The sequence below is a fragment of the Carcharhinus amblyrhynchos genome, chromosome 4 (genome assembly GCF_965287045.1).
Source record: "Carcharhinus amblyrhynchos chromosome 4, sCarAmb.v2.hapA, whole genome shotgun sequence".
Lineage (NCBI taxonomy): Eukaryota > Metazoa > Chordata > Chondrichthyes > Carcharhiniformes > Carcharhinidae > Carcharhinus > Carcharhinus amblyrhynchos.
In genome coordinates, this window is record NC_137327.1 from 91,695,665 (window position 1) to 91,715,519 (window position 19,855).

General features: G+C 40.6%; 1 protein-coding gene across 5 annotated transcripts in view; it reads right to left on the reverse strand.

The window, feature by feature from the left end:
* Nucleotides 1-2,558: 2,558 nt before the first annotated feature.
* LOC145342191 (UDP-N-acetylglucosamine--peptide N-acetylglucosaminyltransferase 110 kDa subunit) overlaps nt 2,559-19,855 on the reverse strand; it is a 71,529-nt gene continuing 54,232 nt past the window's right edge. For 4 of the 5 annotated variants that reach the window (XM_080187535.1, XM_080187533.1, XM_080187537.1 and 1 more), the window contains 6 exons: nt 17,240-17,356; nt 15,667-15,834; nt 15,144-15,296; nt 10,963-11,227; nt 5,471-5,594; nt 2,559-4,562 (listed from right to left, as the gene is read on the reverse strand). In XM_080187535.1, the coding sequence (XP_080043661.1) occupies nt 4,379-4,562; nt 5,471-5,594; nt 10,963-11,227; nt 15,144-15,296; nt 15,667-15,834; nt 17,240-17,356 (1,011 nt within the window). In that variant the 3' untranslated portion in view covers nt 2,559-4,378. The remainder of the gene's footprint in view (nt 4,563-5,470; nt 5,595-10,962; nt 11,228-15,143; nt 15,297-15,666; nt 15,835-17,239; nt 17,357-19,855) is intronic. The other variant, XM_080187534.1, reaches the window with a different exon arrangement.

The window sequence follows — 19,855 nt, forward strand, 5'->3', positions numbered from 1 at the left end:
GGTACAAAAGCAGCATTTCCTTTCCCCTCCGCACTGAATTTCCACCTGCACCAGATTTCCAATTTAATGCTCATTCTTTTGTCTCAATCTGGTCTCACCTCACTATTTCTGTAAAGTAGTTAGAAATGTCCTAAGGTTGTGAAAAGCACTGTGTCAACGTACATCTTTCCACTGTGTTAACTTCCCCTTTGCATTGATAAGGAGTCTGTTTTCAAAACTAATCAACCCTCAAGTCTCATATCATGCAAGTAACATTTTAATTTATTTAGTGTGTCAATTCACTCTCTGCGATATTATCAACATAAGACAATAACATTTACAAGCAGATTAATCAAAGAGGGAAGTCAATAGAGCGCATACCTCTGCCATGCTGTTAACTCTTTTCCCTGCCTGGTTGATACTCTGTGGTATCAAGCTGAAAAAAAATTGTTTTATCAAGAGCTTTCATCTCACTTGGGGGCTTTAAGTCACATCCAACAACCTGCTATGAAAACTCTGCTGGTATTGACAGCTGTGATAAATTCCACAATTGCAACTGAAATAATCCACAACATTCCAAAACAAATAACAAATCAATTTGGCTCATCTGCCTATGTTAACAAAACCTTTCAAAACTTCCAGAATCCAGATTTGTATATCCCCAAAAATTAAAGTTATATCTCGAGCAATGACTTTTAAGGAGCATCTTGACAAGTACACGACTGAGATGGGAATAGAGGGATATGGTCCCCAGAAGGGTAGAGGGTTTTAGTCAACTCGGGCAGCATGGTCGGTGCAGGCTGGAGGGCCAAAGGGCCTGTTCCTGTGCTGTAATTTTCTTTGTTCAATATCACGAGCATCAAATTTTGTTGAAATCCTTCTATTAGCTTTTGAGATGCATTGTTTACAGAATAAGCAGCAATGAAAACATTACTGCTACCCAGTTTTAGTGCCAGAGGGAACTAATTCTGCTGTACTGGCTTTATGTATTGGAATACATTTGTAAAATCATCTATTCCCATTCAATGGTTAAAATGTTAAATGCTCAACAAATCTCTAAACATTGTTGTAATATAGACCGAAAAATCAAATCTAATGGAACATACGTGCTTGTCCACTTGTCAATGGAAAGAAATCAGTGCACGAATATGATCACAACTTGTGGAAACTGGTATTTGCAAGTATTATTTTTAAAGCCATGTTTATTTAACTCAAATAAAACTTTTGGCAAGAAATGCAACTAATTAGAACCTTCATTCTCAAAACCCATAACTTTCTGCAGAATTAATCAGAATCCAATTACATTATTTAAAATTGAAAGCGCCTTCTTCAAATGCAAGTCACTTCCATCTGCACGGAGATACATTTCAAAGTGACAGAATTTCACTCCCTTAGACTAATCTTTAAACAACTTTGTGCAAGTGGAATGCACATAATAAATTAACGTAAAATGGAGTTACAGCAAGCTTTTTTGGGGGGGGTTAACGTAGAACACAATTTTGTCAGCAGCTTTATTAACTTGCATTCAGCAAAAATATCATTAATAGATCAAACAGTATTATTTTGACAGTTGTTTTCCCTCTGTAAATTTAGAAACGAAGGGCACTTATTTCGGTGGGGGGGGGGGGGGGGGGGGGGGGCATGGTGGAGAAAGAGATTAAAACACTCTTCATTTCAGCCAGTAATTGAAAATTGCTCAAACCTGAATGTTGAAACACATTAGAGTGTACTACCTCTGCCCACGTGAATTTTTCGCATCAAAAATCATAATAGCAAAGTCAGTTCAGAGAAAAAAAAATCCCCAGAAACCAAATATTTGGCATCAGTTAAACCATATAATTTACCAGAGCAATTAATTCAATCCTCTGTACTTTTTAAAAGATGATTTTTGCGTCAGTGAAAAAAAATTGTCCATTTTTTTTTAAAATCACAAGGCACCACAGTAACAGGACAGAATCAACCCATGCAACAATTGAAACTAGTTAAAGTTTATTTATTAATCACAAGTAGGCATACATTAAAAATCGCAATGTAGTTACTGTGAAAATCCTAGGTGCCACACTGGGGCACCTGTTCGGTAACACGGAGGGAGAATTTAGCATGGCCAACACATTTAACCAACATGTCTTTCAGAGCATGGGAGGAAACCCATGCAGACACATGGACAAAATGCAGACTCCGCACAGACTGTGACTCAAGCCAAGAAACGAATCCAGGTCCCTGGTGCTGTGAGGCAGCAGTGCTAAATACCGTGTGCCACCATGCCGCTCTTCAGGTTACAAGGTTAAGGGAATGTGCTAAGCTGTGACTAGGGTCATTTTTCACAGGGAGGTAGAAAAATAGAAAAAAGTCTAACAGCAAATCAGCCCATGCAATTTCACATGTATTGCATGTGAGACACCAGAATCTTAACAACAAGTAACCTGTCAACTGAGGTACATTAAGAATGTTACAGGGGAAACAAAGAAGAGGACATGAAATAAAAAACAACAAAAAGGGTCAAATAGCAATTATAAATCTGGAAGGGATACAATACAGCGACCATGCAAACACCTTGACACAGAAACACAAGACTCCAGTGAAGCATCCAGCTGCTTTATAATTGTACACAGAGATACATTAGATTCTCATTCACATGTATTTACAGCTTCATACAGAAACAGCCGAAATTTCAGACAATGCAAAAGTTGGAGGCTACGTTGTCTCTAGCAATAAAAATGTTAGAGGCATATTAAAATAGCTGACACGACAGAAAAGAAAAAATAACCAAAATAAATCTAAGCACGCTGGCATTAATAAAAATATCCACCTTGGAGATTCTTTCAGTACATGCTCACCTGCTTTTGTTGCCTCCTCTCCCAGCTTCGATATCACTATCCATTTTACTTTGTTATTAAATAAAGTCAACATTTTATTAACTCACTATCATAAGCCAGACATCATCTCCAACGAGAAAGATATATGGGATTTTATCAGGTGCAAATGATCTGGTTTTGTTACATAGAAAACCAAACATGTGCTTTGTTCAACACCACCACACAGATGATGTGGGCAGAAGAGGGACAGTCTAATGTAAATATTTACAATCATCCTACTGGGTGCTCCCAGCAAACCAAATGTCACACTGAAGTGAAGGATCAAATTGAAGCGATTCTTGACACAGACCTGAGAATAATAAACTCAAAGCAATTCTGTTATACTTTTGAGCAAGTAGCTTGAATGACAGCAAAATGAAATCTTACATAAACACCCACAATTTCTTTTTAAATATGCCAGTACAGGTGCAAAAGGAGTCACCAATAAATCAAAAACCACACAAAATTGCTAAGTCTACATAATATTAACTGATGAGATACTTACCTGGGGGCAGAAGAGAATCCTTTGCCCTTCACCAAATGATCCCACAAAAATCAAATGAGCTCATTTAGTGAGGAAGAGCAACCATTCTCCAGATCGGTTTTAATTTTTCCAAACTGTTCTGCTATAGGCCAGTCTCCAAAACTTAATTCCAGACCTCAGCAACAGTTGTAGCACTGCTACTTTCTACAATTACTACACCTGCATGGTCATGCATAGAAACACGTATTACATCCTTACTCCAGCTTGTGTGGGTCAAACACGGAAATGCATTCCACTGTATTACTTGAATTTTTATCTGACACACAGTGAAACACTTTCTTGAGCCAACATGGGACAACTGGTAATGTGCATCCTGCTGCATCACTTAAAGAACTAGAGCAAATAAGCAGTATAAACATACAGTGGCCATTTGACACACTTCCTTTTCAACTAGGAAGCAGTTTCCAACACAAGTACAATGACTTTGCAACTAAAAAACCTGAAAAGGCAGAGAGCACAAAGACCAACAAGAAAAGGAGCCTCAATAGTTTATAAAAATAATTTGACAGGGACACATTAAAACATGACACCCCTTTAAAGAGTTAGTCTAAGGCCTTAAATGAACCCATCCAGCAATCAGGCCTTCAGACATTCAAAATGAAGTCTCTGCTATTTGAGTAGTGATGAGATAGTGATATCAAATTTTTAACTTCTAATCACTACTGTGAAATTCTGGCTAAGTAGCATTACAAATATTTTCAGATTCATCATCAATAAAGAATACCGTTACTCAATTCAAATCAGAGGTTGTGTTACTGCACATGGTGTACTAGATGCAACCTATTTCAGCTCGGTTTAACTCCAATACCAACAACTGTTCAATAACAGGGCTTCAATCTTTGAAGAGTCACTCTGAGCTAGTATGAAAACGTGTTATTGCCAGAATTTATAACTTGTCTCAAAAGAAGTCGAAACAATCTGTGGGATGGATCATGGAGTTGAGGATGCAGTTCAGTATTTTCATGTCAAAGTCACTAAACACTGTGGCAATGGAGCAAGTTCAAGCAGTTTCATTTGTCTCCATAGCCTTAAGTGGCTTGATCATATGGTCTGGTTTGTTGCCCGCAGCATAATGTTCCCACATCTGTGTGTAGAGACGCTCCAGATCCATAGTGTATTGTTTGGTGTTGAACAGCGGGCTGCTTACTCTTTGTTTCCACACTTTTCCTCGAATTTTCTTCAGGCTAAAATAATAAATAAAGGCATGTCAATAGTGCTCTCAACACTCAAACATCATGGGCTAAGCACATCTGCACAAGTGTTTCATACACCATGCAGTCAGTAGCTAGTCAAAAGATTCACGAACCTGGACATTCTAGCAACATAATTCAGAAGATTTTAAAGTTTGTGTTTCTTCCATTTCCTTCAGGTGCTTTTTAGTTCCTACGTTACCTCAATCTTGCTTTGCTTTATAAATGATAATGTAATCAAAGTGGATGACACTATGTTAATAACATACAAGAGACAGCAGATTCTTGCATAACTCACAGACAGCAAGATGCAGATAGTCTGCAGCACACACCACCAAACCAACTGGGGCCGGTATGGTAGCACAGTGATTAGTACTGCTGCTTCACAGCGCCAGTGACTGGGTTCGATTCCCGGCTTGGGTCACTGTTTATGTGGAATTTGCACGTTTTCTGTGTGTGTGTGGGTTTCCTCCGGGTACTCTGGTTTCCTCCCACATTCAGAAAGACATGCTGGTTGAGTGCATTGGCCCAAACAGGCGCAGGACTATGGTGATTGGGGGAATTTCACAGTAACGTTGTTGCAGTGTTATGGTAAGCTTTACTTGTGGCTAATAAATAAAGTTTAACTTTGTTTCATTCATTTGGCAGTTTGAATATTTGCATTCACATTTAAATTATCAATCTCAAACCGACAGATTCTGGACGTTTGTTTGGGGTCTCTCAGACTTCATATACTGAGTCACATTCAAAGAAAACTGACCCAAAACCAAAAGCAAATTGGTGCACTCAATTAATTGTCACAAGTTAGTTATAGGCAGAATAACAACAGTATCTAATACTAAAGGGGCTGAGGCAAGTTAGTTATAACTCAAACACAGCGAAATTAGAAGATTAGAACATACTATTCCATATCTGTGCCCAACATGACAGCAATATCCTCATACTCCTGTCTTGTCTTTGCAATCAGTTCAGGACATCCCAAACACATCAGCTGTGAGGCAGCAACACGGGATGCCAGAGTTTCCCCTGCAAAGAACACAAAACATTTAACAGACTACAAATGGGAACTTGCATACCAAATACAAATTCATATCCATCACAGAGCATAAATGCAAAATTTGGTTGTGAAGTTGTTACCCATGTTTCATATGGTCTTTCTTTTAAACTGACATTTACACTGGGTGGTTGGTATTAAAAAAAACAAAGAACAAAGAACATCCCAGCACGGGAAACAGGCCCTTCGGCCCAACGAGCCCATACCGCCGCATCTTCCCACACCTACCCCGCCCTGTGTGTATGTGAGTGGAACCCCTAATGTAGCCAGGTTCAGGGGAGAATAGTGTCAATTTGGTACACCAATCAGCCTAAGAGCACATCTTTGGGGTGTGGGAGGAAACCGGAGCGCCCGGAGGAAACCCACGCAACCACAGGGAGAATGCACAAACTCCCACAGACACAGGCCCAAATCCATGTATCTGCACAGCTAGCAGTGATAGTCACTGAGCTGTTGCGGTGCCCATCTGCTGGTCCAGGATTAAGCACACACAACGACACAAAGTACTAGGCCACTCCCGGAACCTCCAAGAGCAGCCCACGCACGACCCACCGTGTGCATGCCCCTTGTTTGACAACAAGGTGGACCGACCCTGTGGAATAAAAAGGCAATACGTTAACATATAAAACTACATTTCCGGTGTCGTCCCGAGGCTCTGACCCTATTTAATACCCTCTACTATAACCCCCCATCTTTGCTTCGCTCATGTGTCTGTCTAAGTAAACCTTAAACAAGTCCAACGTGCCTGCCTCCACCACCCTACTCAGTAGCACGTTCCATACCCCCACGACCCTCTGCGTGAAAAACCTTCCTCTCATATCCAAATTATACTTTTCCCCCCTCACCCTTAGATCGTGACCTCTCGTAATTGTCCCCAATCTAGGGAAAAGCCTACCACTGTTTACTCTATCTACTCCCATCAGTATTTTATATACCTCTATCATATCACCCCTTAATCTCTGTCTTTTAAGGAGCAGAGCCCCAGTTTCTCCAACCTTTCTCCAATTTGTCCCTATTGGAGATTTGTTTATGCACATACGAGTAAAAAAAGGGTTGAATTAGTTAGGACCAGGTTAAATTGGAAGGACAGAGATGATGATTAGCACAAGGGAGTGAACGAGCAGGATTGTATTGAGATGCCGGCGTTGGACTGGGATAGGCACAGTAAGAAGTCTCACAACACCAGGTTAAAGTCCATCAGGTTTATTTGGTAGCACGAGCTTTCGGAGTGCTGCCCCTTCATCAGGTGAGTGGAGTTGGGTTCACAAACAGGGCATTTATAGACCCAGACTCAATTACAAGATAATGGTTGGAATGCGAGTCTTAACAGGTAATCAAGACTTTACATGCAGATATTGAGTGGAGAGAGAGTTAAGTACAGGTTAAAAGGGCATGAACTGTCTCAAGCCAGGACAGTTAGTAAGATTTTGCAAGCCCAAGCAATTCTTGGGGGTTACAGATAGTATGACATGAACCCAAATCCTGGTTGAGGCCGTCCTTATGTGTGCAGAACTCAGCCATCAGTGATTCTGCGTTGCCGTGTGTCTTGAAGGCCACCTCGGAGTACACTTACCCGAAGATCAGAGGCTGAATGCCACTGATTGCTGAAGTGTTTCCCAACAGAAAGAGAGCAGTCCTGCCTGGTGATTGTCGAATGGTGTTCATTCATCCGTTGTTGTAGCATCTGCACGGTCTTGCTGATTTACCATGTCCCGAGACATAGTATATTAACGAGACCATGCAGACACTACGACAAGGGATGAATGGACACCACTCGACAATCACCAGGTATGAGTGTTCCCTTCCTGACAGGAAACACTTCAGCGGTCAAGGGCATTTAGCCTCTGATCTTTGGGTACGAGTTCTCCAAGGCAGCCTTCAAGACACACGACAACGCAGAATCAATGAGCAGAAACTGATAGCCAAGTTCCGCACACGAGGACAGCCTCAACTGGGATCTTGGGTTCATGTCACACTAACTGAAACCTCGACAACTTACCTGGGCTTGCAAAATCTTACTAACTGTCCTGGCTTGAGAATTCACACCTCTTTAACCAGCGCTTAACCCTCTCTCCACGTGCATCACCGGCATGTAAAGACATGATTACATATTAAGATTCACATTCCAACCATTATCTTGTAATTGAGTGTGTGTACAAATGCCCTGTCTGTGAACCCAACTCTTCACGCACCTGATGAAGGGGCAGCACTCTGAAAGCTCATGCTACCCAAATAAACCTGCTGGACTTTAACCTGGTGTTGTGAAACTTCTTACCGAGCAGGATGGAAAAAAGAGAAGGGGGACACAATAAGTGTTCAAAGAGATGACAATAGAAAACAGAACTGGTTGAGATTCTATTTCCTTTTCAGGAGGCATGGGGCTGTGAAGCTCATTTCCCTTCATGATAGCACGGTGGTTAGCAATGCTGCCTCACAGCACCAGGGATCTGGCTTGGGTCAGTATCTGTGTGGAGTTCTCCCCGTGTCTGCGTGGATTTCCTCCGTGCGCTCCGGTTTCCTCCTACATTCTGAAAGATATACTGGTTAGGTGCATTGACCTGAACAGATGCAGGACTACGGCTTCTAGAGGAATTTTACAGTAACTGCATTGCAGTGTTAATGTAAGTCTTGTAACTGATAAACTTTACTTTTTCTTCACAGTGGTCAGGGCTATACAAGTTACTTAATTAGCAGGCAACCTCAAATGCAGCAAGTTATTTTACTGCTGGAATCAATTCAGTTCCAAAATAGGTACTTCATTCTTATAAAATGAAATAATATTGGCAAATTATTTTAACGTGTTCTCACTTAATATTCAGCAAACACAATCAGGTGGAGGCATAATTATGCTCACTGTTTTCACTAACAATGGACTGAAGCAGAATATTTTATATGTTATTTTGGTAGGCTTTGCATTTAAAACCACAGAATCCCTACAGTTCAGAAAGAGGCCATTTGGCCCAGAGTCTGCACCAACTCTCCAAAAAAGCATCCACCCAAGCCCTCCCACTGCCATGCCCCCATAACCCTGGGCATTTACCATGGCTAATCTACCTAACCACATTTTTGGACACCAAGGACAATTCTAGCATAACAAATCCAGCTAATTACATCTTTGGATTGAGGCAGGTAACCAGATCACCTGGAGAAAACCCACACAGATGGAGGACAAACTTACAAACTCCACAAGGCTGTAATCAAACACTGGTCCCTGGCGCTGAGGCAGCAGTGCTAACCACTATGCCATCCTTGAGCTGAATAATGCTGCAGTTTTATTTAATGCTGAAATAATTAATTTTAAGTATAGTTTTTGTCAACTAGACACTTTTGGATATAGCTGAACTGCTTTCTATCAAGGTAATATTAGTTGAGTCCTACTGTCACTTGCAGAAAAGGCTCGAGGGCTGAATGACCTAGCCCTGTTCTGGTTTATTGGTTCACAGAATGTAAACATCGCAATGCCATTTACAAACGTCATACCAACAACACTCAACCAGTTGTTTTTAAAAAAAGATACATACATGCATAAAACACAATTGCTATGTATTACACATGCATAAATAGTTACTTAGAACTGCACACATGTCCTAATATTTCATGGAATCTAGATTTTTCATCATACACAATCCTTCAAAATTGTGGAAAGTAAAAAGGAGCATGGGGAAAATCTCTTTACCTTCCTCTGAACCCACCAACTTAGTGATATACTGGGCAAAGTAGAATTAACTATCAGTATACACAGAACAGATAAACCAGATAATGATAAACCAATGAGCCTAACATTCACACACACACATTTATACAATTGTTACGGCACAAAGTGAGGCCATTCAGTTTCATTGTGTCTTCGCCAGCTTTCCGAATAAGCAATTTGCCTAGTTCCATTCCACCCCATATCCCTGCATGTTTTTTTTCAGGTAACAGCTCAAATCCATTTTGAATGAGATTGAACCTGTTTCCACCACACTCAGGTAATGATGTCCAAACATTAACCACTCAAGGAAAGTTGTTCCTCATTTCACTTTTGCCTCTTTTGCCAATTACTTGAAATCTGTGCCTTCTTATTCTTAATCCTTTCACAAGTGGGAACAGTCCTTCCTATCTACTCTGTCCAGACACCTCATGGTCTTGAATACCTCCTTCAAATCTCCTCACAGGGTTCTGGGAACTGCAAAGTAATCCACAGTGGAAGGAAAAATAGAATGCAATGTTTTTTTTGAAACGGTGAAAGACATAAATACTGGTACTCAGGGACCTGTCTGTCTTTGTATACAGGAAGTTAAAGGTTAGCATGCTAATACATCAAGCAATTAGAAAAGCAAATTAAGCCTTCATTATAAAAGAGAAGTAGAATGAAGGCAAGTTCCTTTGGTTTTCTAGGGCCTTGGTGAGACCGCATTTAAAATACTTTGTACAGTTTTGAGCTATTTACCAAAGAAAGGATATATTTGTCTTGAAGGGATGCAACTAAGGTTTACCAGAGTTTCATCCTACGAACAAAGATTGAGCAGACTCAGCCTGTGAGGTAAATTAACTAGGTGGTTACACTCTCAAATTGATGGATTTGCCACTTAGGACTGAAGCGAGGAGAAATATTTTCACTTGTGAATCTTTGTAATTCTCCATTCTCCAGAGAACTGCACGCTCAGCCGTTGTTTAAAATAACAGATTAATAGATTTTAGGGTTGTAAGAGAATTAAGATAGGGGAATAGGATATGGATGGGGTAGATGGACAACCATGATCTTTCTGAACAACAGAGCAGACACAAAAGCCTACTTCTGTTTCCATTTCTTATGCTGTGTTCAAAGAACAAAATAAATCTAATTCATCACATGACATTTTCAGGCGCACACAATGGTAATTATGTAATTAGTACTACAGGTCTGTTGCAGTCAAATTCACTGTGCTGTACAGTTTATATATGGTAAATTCTCAGCCAGGCTTAGCTTGTCCCAATATCATGAAGAAAAAGCAGGAACAGCAGTTGTAAAAAAGATTGAGAGACCCGGTACAAAACTAGTCAGATACACGGTTTAATATCAACACACTTCAGCCCAACTAATGACTACCATTATGAGGCAAAGGATTCACTGAGCCTTTCCCATATGTTAACCGTTGAAATTGCAAGTTCTCCCAAACTGGAGAACCCAAAGGAATTATCAACTACTTAAAGCAATCAACTGCTGAAAGAATGAGCAGTTGTATTTCACCCAGAGCAATAAAATAATCACAGTAATGCATTTAAGCTTCAAATCCTTCTACAAATATTTCCACTAAATTAATGATAACTGTCGACTTGCATTCCTTATACAAAATAGAATGAAAAACTGTTACCCACCATTACACATACCTGGCATAGTCACCATTGGTGTCCCTGCCCAGAGTACATCCATTCCTGTGGTGTGTCCATTACAGAGTGGAGTATCTAGACAGACATCAGCCATTTGTCCTCGCCTCACATGCTCCTCTTTTGGGGCGACAGGTGAAAAGATAATACGATTAGCAGATAGCCCCATGCTCTGGGCATATTGCTGAATGTTGGGTTCTCCCACAGCAGGGAATCGAAGTAGCCACAGCACACTGTTAGAAACTCGCTTTAGGATCTGCAGAACAAGAAAGGTCATGTCAAGCATGCTTTAAAGTGAGTAAGTATTTTAAACATTTTTTCCTTCGGTACATCATTTGTCTCAATCGCTGCAGTGATATTTTCCAAGATTTGGACATTTTTTCTATTATGTTACACCAAAAAAAAGTAATCTTCAACACTTTAATCCAGTATTGTACATCTTCACAGTCTCCCATGGCATTGTTCAGATTCGATGATGCATAACTGTGTTGCTACAATAGAACAATAAAGCTGGCATTTCCATTCCAATTTAAAAGTACTGTCCCAGATGAGATGAGACAGAAAATAAATATAGATTACCCAAACTACTCTTAAAAATTATCTTGAAAAAATGGATCAGGTTTTCCATGACTAGCCATGACAAATAATTTTATGCAAACACGTGGCATGTTAGGCGTTGACTCTCAGCTGCAACACCAGCTGCAAATCTGCTCAAAATAAAACTACGCCAAATCTGAATCAGAGGGAGGGAACATGCAGAGTAAACTTATGATGTTATCAGATAAACTATGTCTTTGGAGCTAACTTTTGGAAGGGTTTCTGATTAACAGCAAAACCAGGAATGACAATTTGAGAATACTGATTGCAAGTCACACCCTGTCCCATTCACTGTCCAAGAAATGAAAAAATGTTAATTGAATAACTATTTGAAATATATTAAGAAGCTATGTTCCAAAGAGGGCCTTGCAACAGTACATTTTAACATTATTTCATGGGATACGAGCATCACTGACAAGATCAGCATTTACTGCCCATCTATATTCGTCCTTGGGGTGGTGATGGATGAGCCACTCCTTCAACCAGTGCAGCCCATCTGGTGTAATTATGCCCCAGTATAGGTAGGAAGGGAGTTCTAGATTTTTTTGACCCAGTGACTGAAGAAACAGTGATATATTTCTACTCAAGATGGTGTGTAGTTTGATGGGGAAGATGCAGGTAGTAGTATTCCCATAAGTCTACTGACTTTATCCATCCAGATAGACATGGTACAGGTTTAGAAGGTCCTTTCGAATGTAATTTGATTATTTGCTTCATTTCATCTTGAAGATGCAGATTGGTGCCATTGTGCATCATGGAAGAACAAAGGCAGAAAGTGGCAAATGGGCTGCAAATCAAGTAAACTGCCTGAATAGTGCTGAGCTTTGAGTGTTTCTGGAGCCACATTCGTGCAGTCAAGTGAAGTGTATTCCAGCATCCTAGTGCTTGAGGGTAGGACTGGTGAGTAAGGAGGGAAGTCAGCATATTTATGGAGGAGGACGTGAATAATTTGCTGGGTGTTAGCAATGGAAACATGGTAGGAGTGGAAGGCCTGAATGACATTATTGTTACTAGAGAGACGGTGCTCGACAGACTGGAGGGACTGATTGTGGACAAGTCCCCAGGACCGGATGGAATGCATCCGAGGGTTCTGAAAGAAATGGCGGAGGTGATAGTGGATGCCTTGGTGATTATTTTCCAAACTTTGCTGGATTCCGGGGAAGTGCTGGAAGATTGGAAAACGGCTAATGTTACGCCGTTGTTTAAGAAGGGTGGCAGGCAAAAGGCAGGGAATTATAGGCCGGTTAGTTTAACATCTGTTGTAGGAAAAATGTTAGAATCCGTGATCAAGGAGAAAATAGCGAGGCATCTTGAGGAGAATTGTTTGGTAGAGCAGATGCAGCACGGTTTCGTTAAGGGGAAGTCCTGTCTGACGAATGAGGATGTGTCTAGAGCGGTGGATAGAGGAGAGCCGGTGGATGTGGTGTTTCTTGATTTTCAGAAGGCGTTTGACAAGGTGCCTCACAACAGGTTATTACAGAAGGTCAGGGGGCATGGAGTTGGGGGTAGGGTGTTAGCGTGGATAGAGGATTGGCTGTCAAATAGGAGGCAGAGAGTGGGGGTCAGTGGGTGCTATTCGGATTGGTGGTTGGTGACTAGTGGAGTGCCCCAGGGGTCGGTGCTGGGGCCTCAGCTATTCACCATTTATACAGATGATCTGGAGGAGGGAACCGAGTGTATGGTGTCGAAATTTGCTGATGACATCAAGATTGGGGGAAACGGCAAATTGTGCGGGGGGTGTGGAGAGTCTGCAGAAGGATCTAGATAGGCTGGGCGAATGGGCCAGGAAATGGCAAATGGAATTTAATGTTGGCAAAGTGAGGTTGTCCACTTTGGTAGGAATAATGGTAGGAAGGACTATTACTTACGTGGCAAAAAACTGCTGCAGGCGACAGTGCAGAGGGACCTCGGGGTCCTTGTGCATGAGTCGCAAAAACCCAGTCTGCAGGTGCAGCAGGTGGTCAGGAAGGTGAATGGGATGCTGGCCTTCATAGCGAGGGGGATTGAATATAAAAGTAGGGAGGTCTTGCTGCAACTGCAAAGGGCACTGGTGAGGCCGCAGCTGGAGTACTGTGTGCAGTTCTGGTCGCCGCACTTAACGCAAGGATATTTTGGCCTTGGAGGGAGTGCAGAGGAGGTTTACTAGGCTGATACCGGAGTTGGAGGGGGGTTGAACTATGAGGAGAGGCTGAATAAACTAGGCTTGTACTCGTTAGAGTTTAGAAGAATGAGGGGAGATCTCATTGAGACGTATAAGATGTTGAATGGGATGGATAGGATAGAGGTGGAGAGGCTCTTCCCGCTCAGAAAGGACAGTAGGACTAGAGGGCACAGCCTCAAGATAAGGGGGGGGGGGGGGGGGGTTTAGAACCGAGTTGAGGAGGAACTTCTTCACTCAAAGGGTGGTGAATCTCTGGAATTCTCTGCCCGTTGAAGTGGTGGAGGCTGCCTCGCTCAATATTTTTAAGACGCGGGTTGATGGGTTTTTGATAGGCAGGGGGATTAAGGGTTATGGGGAGAGGGCGGGTATGTGGAACTGAGCCACGACAGATCAGCCATGATCTTATTGAATGGCGGGGCAGGCTCGAGGGGCTAGATGGCCTACTCTTGCTCCTATTTCTTATGTTCTTATGCTGTTAATCTATTTAAGTTTTTGGTCAATGGTAACCCCAGGATAGTGATGGTGTTACGAACAGTATATATTAATTATGTTGAATTTTTTGTTGCAGAAGGCAAAATGCTTTCAATTTCATTTGAAGTTTTTGAGAGCCTATCAAGTTGGAGAGCATTGACTGAGGGAGCAGGCTGGAGCATAATGTCAGGAAAAAGGGCAACAGTGGCGTGAAGGAACGAATGACGTAACTGAAATGGAGAACAAAACTCTGGGAAAAATTTTGTAGACAGGCAGTCAGTGAACAGAAGTCAGTTCATGGTAAACAGCTTTGAAGTGAAATTGGCACCATTAAACAGATATAGTAACAACATTCAGCAAGTCAGCACTGAGCGAGGACTTAGTGTATGGTACCTAGCATTTATTAAGATAAAATAGCATTCGTGTTTATTTTCCAGGGACTGATCACAAAATAATTCCTTTAATGTTTGTAGAGCCAAGAACTATAAAACCATTGTGTGGAGGATATCAGTTCAAGTTCATGAGAAACAATCTACCAAAAAACATGGATAGAATAAGTTTGTATCTCTATAAAATAATTCACCAAAGGATTAAAACAAAAGGACACAGATTTTCTAAACAAAACTACATATTTAAATTTTGCAAATGTGATAAATCTGAATGAAATGATCAACATTCTATCCAAAACTGAACAATGCAGAACTGTACACACTTGTTACTACACCATTCCAGTTATCCATTGCACTTCTTTCCAAAGATACCAAACCTTAACCACTCTTTGATAACAATTGTATTCATTCTTATTGTAACAATGTTCACTCTAAAATTTTCAATTCTTGTCTCCTAACTTGTTTTCCCTTTTAATTGCAAAACAATCAATCCCAATATCATAGCTGCATGGAACTATCCACTTCTTTTACTTTACTGTGAGGATTATACTTACACTGGCCCACATTTGCAGGGTAGACGGATCAATCTTATACAGCTGGTTGAAGTTGCAATAAACAATAGCATCTTCTGGTAAGCCATACTGTGACCGTGTTGTGACAATTATTGTGCGTGGCACCTCCTCTCCAGTTGCTGCCTTGTTGTTGATCTGATGACAGATTGAATATATACTAATTCATTTCCAGAAAAGACCAAAGATCGTTTTCCTCAGAATTTAGCCTCTAGACAGAGGCAGTAATCACCACAAAGCAATGTGTCAGAGGCATTCTACTTTCTCAAGATCTGCCAATAGTTCACAGCTGTCAGCTCCTTTAAACAGAGGACGGAATTAATTTATGTCTATCACACCCACCTGAGCTTTACCAAACCTACTTTCCAACAGACAAGGTACATGATCGTGGATTCAATGTCTTTTATGACCACCCCAATTATTTGGGTAATTTGAATTTGCTTGCGCCTCAAGTTGCACAACCTCTCATTTCCCACTCATACCAAAGCCCCATTGTGCTCTCACTTACTTGTGTTGTTGCCAGTCCATTGCTGACTGTGAAGTTATTGATTGTGACCTGGATTTGCCCTTGGTTGATCATGTTGATAATGGCTTCAGCTGCCGTATTCATTGGAACAACAGGCATTGAAAGTGCAGAGTTTGTATCAGAATTGTCTCCACCATCAGGACATTTCAGCTGTTATCAGCACAGAAAAAATACATGAACTTGGAAAGCTAGGTTTGCTACTTTAGTTAATATACTCAAAAAAAGTTTTCAGCATGCAGTTTGCTATTTCTGATGGATCTAATGACTTGAAGCACTATAATCATCCCTATAAAATCCCGAGTATCTAGATATCATATCCACCATTAGCCAAATGCTGCATCAACACAAAATAATTTCTGTGTGTTTGCTCTGAGAAGTTGGGCTTTGGCAAAGGCCATCTGATCTTGAAACATCAGCTCTTCTCTCCCCACAGATGCTGCCAGACCTGCTGAAATTTTCCAGCATTTTCTCTTTTGGATTGAAAAGGGTATTCTTGTATATTGGAAGAGTGTTGGGACAATGGGAGTCAAGATGATTTGGGTTGAGGATAAATACCAACACAAAGTGATGTTGCAAATGTTATTAGCTGTTTGTTACAGTTAGCATCATTAGAAATGAAGTAAATGTAATATGCTGTGCTTGGTCAGTGAAAATTAGTAAAAGGAAAAGTATTCTAAAATAATCATCTGTAATATTTCAGCAAAACCTTAGTGATAATAATTAATAGCTGCTGTTTCGAGTTTACACATCAAGGTGACTGATTACCAGGAAAAGAAAACTGTGAAGTTATAAAAAAGGAAATCAAAACCAGAGGAGAAAATGCCAAAGTGAATCGAAGTTTAAAAAAAAGGCCCATGGCTGTGGTGGTCCCAAAAAAAGCACGGGAAATTAAGGGCAGAAACTGAGTACCACAGACAGCCTGGGAAAAAACGATATTGCACTGATAAAGTTAAAGGGGTAATGCAAGAAAAACAATGGCAATGGACAAGAAATTTTAAGTAACCCTAGAGGGCAATTCCCAATGAAGTGGCAGTAGTTAGCATTGCTGCCTCACAGCGCCACAGGCCGGGACTTGATTCAATCCTTGGGTGACTATCTGTGAAATGTTTCCACGTTCTCCCCTCACCTGCATGGGTTTCCTCCCACCTTCCAAAGCTGTACAGGTTACATGGACCAGCCACGTTAAATTGCCCTTTAGTGTCCAAAGTGTTTAAGTTAGGGGGATTAGTGGGGAAATGTACAGGGTTGCATGAGGGGGGATTGTGGGTAAGATGCTCAGAGTTGGTGCAGACTCGATGAGCTGAATGGCCTTTATCTGCACCAAAGGGATTCTATGATTCTATAATAGCAAACTTAATCTTCACTCTGATATCAGAGGACTGCTGCGTAAACTTTTAATTAGTTTTCTACATTATAAAAGGCTGCCTCCCAGCCAGTTTCACGACCAAAACCGAAGATCGTGCATATTCCCATTAGTGTTAAATTCAATTTGGCTCAGTATAACTATCCAAAGCCATGCAGCTCCACTTTCATACTGTAGTGCCTCCATTTTTACCTTTACTACTTTGACATCAGGCAGGCTATCCAGGAACGCCTTCAGATCAATACCATTCAGAACAATTCTATTATCGTAAATGTGTCCATTTGACTTGAAATCAATCACAGCCTTTTTCTAAAAGCAAGAAAAACATTTACAAAGCATTAGACCTGCAAAGAAAACCACTCTATTTCTTAGATGCACTTGCTTCTACAAAATGGATCAGGGTGTTTAATTAACAGATGCAATCACTTTCACATCAACATGCAATACTAACATCTGCCCAAACAAATTAATGACATAACCCTTCATCTTGTGTCAGATAATATTTCAAAATATCAATGGCTAGAATCAGAGTTATGGGGAAAGTACAGGTGGGAGACAATGTGACTAACTGGAAATACTTTCAAAGAGCTAGCACAAGCATGGTGGACTGAATGGTTGCTTTTTGTGCAGCATAATTTGATGGCTTTATTCTTTGTGCTACCTGTTCTAAAAAAAATCAGCTGCAGTGACAACTGTGAATATGTTTTTATTATAATCATAACATTAGAAGTCAGGCTGACAGCAACTTTTAATGTTTGCCAAACCTAACAGTTCACAAAATACAGCCTTTGGTGGGTTGGCAACATTGGACCATACCTAGTATTTTGTGGTCTAAATTACACAACATATATTCTAAACCCAATGCAGTCTAAGACAATATACAACTGTAGGTATATCTGGGGTCAGGAAGATTAATTACGAGCAGCAACAAATTAAAGTCACAATGACAGCTCAATTACTTGGGAGAGCATAATTCCAGAGGGAGTGTGGATGTAAAAGGCATTGAAGTGTCCAATAGCTCTGACTGCATTAAATGCTGGAGTAGGTTCAGCAAGCTGGCTGGTGTACTCCTGTTGCTATGTTACCAAGGACGAAGTGAACAGAACACAGAAGCCCCACATTCTTTTCTTCCATTATCTCCCAATCTGTATCCATGATCACAAAATAAGGGATTTCCAGCAAATAATTAAGAAAAACAGATTCCTGAAAACTGCATCCACATACTTCAAAGTAAGAAGCCTTTTGTTAATCAAACTGATATATTTGTGCAGCACTAGGTTTTTGTGAATTGCTTCCTGCATTTTACAATGTTTCTAGTGTAGTTCCCTGTATGATTACACTTGATCATTCTATTCTGCACAAATGTAGAAATAATTTGGTATGATATATGAAGTCAGTACTGTTTGGAAGAATAAATAGTTTATACTACTGCCAATATGACAGGTGAAACATATACAATAGAAACTGTCAAATTACTGATAGCCTGGAGATGTGCACTGAATTTCATGATTTACATATATGCCCATAACACATTAACAGGACAGCATTGTTCAGTACAAAGTGTATTGACACAACACCAGGAAATAAACAGATTAACCTGCTGACTATCATTAAGGGTCCAGAGAAATCCACACTAGAGTTGGGGTTATAACTAATTGTTATCACCATGGTAGTCTAAAATTATCGCTACTTGTTGGACTCTACTGAATCAAATGGTATGCACTCAGATGTCTGCCTTCTTCCCAATAAGCTTTCCAATGTATTTCTAGAGTCTCAGGAGTACACTGTCACTGCAAAAAGGATATTATGTATTCATTAATTCACTGGGCAAGTTGAAAATCATATCTGAAGTTATGCTTTTCTTCTATTTGTTTCCAAGATGAAATGTCACAGGCAAAGCCAGCATGTCATCCATCCTCAATTGCTTTGGAGAAGGTGGTGCAACAGCAAAATACTTGGAAAACAGTGGCAAGATTGGGCGGTCAATAAAGATTTATAGAAGGGAAATCATGCTTGATAAGTTATGAAGTTCTTCAAGGATATAGAGTTGCTGAGGGGGAAAATCAGTGGATGTTGTTTATTTGGACTTGCAACAAGGTTCTGCATAAATGATTAGCATCTAAAACTAAAGCGCACAAAATTGGGAGTAATGTCTTGAGATGGATAGAAAATTGGTTGGCAGGCAAGAAATATTGTGTAGGAATAAATGGGTTGTTTTCAAGTGGCAGGCAGCGACCGGTGGAGTTCTACAGGAATCAGTGCGAGGATTCCAGCTATTCACAATATGTATTGATATAGATGTGGAAACTTAATGTAATATCTCCAAATTTGCAGATGACACAAAGCTGGGAGAGTGAGCTGAGGGAGATGCAGAGAGGTTTCAGTGTGATTTAGACAGAGTGGGCAAATGCAGTTATGACATGAATAAACGTGAACTTTGATAACAAAAAGAATAAGGCAGATTATCTGAATGGCTACAGTTTGAGAGGGGGTAATATGCATCTCAACTTGAATGTCTTCGTACACCAGCGAAAGCAGAAATTCAAACGGAGCAGGTGACAAAGGTGGCAAATGGTATACTGGTGTTCATAGCAAGGGGATGCGAGTACAGGAATACATGTGTCTTGCTGCAGTTATACAGGACTTGGTGAGATCATACTTGGAACATCCTGTACAGTTTTGATCTCCATATCTGAGGAGAGATGTTCTTGCTATGGAGACAGTACAGTGAAGGTTTATCACTGATTCCTGGGAAGGCAGGACTTCCATACAAGGAGAGCTCAAGCCTGTTAGGATTATGTCTGCTTG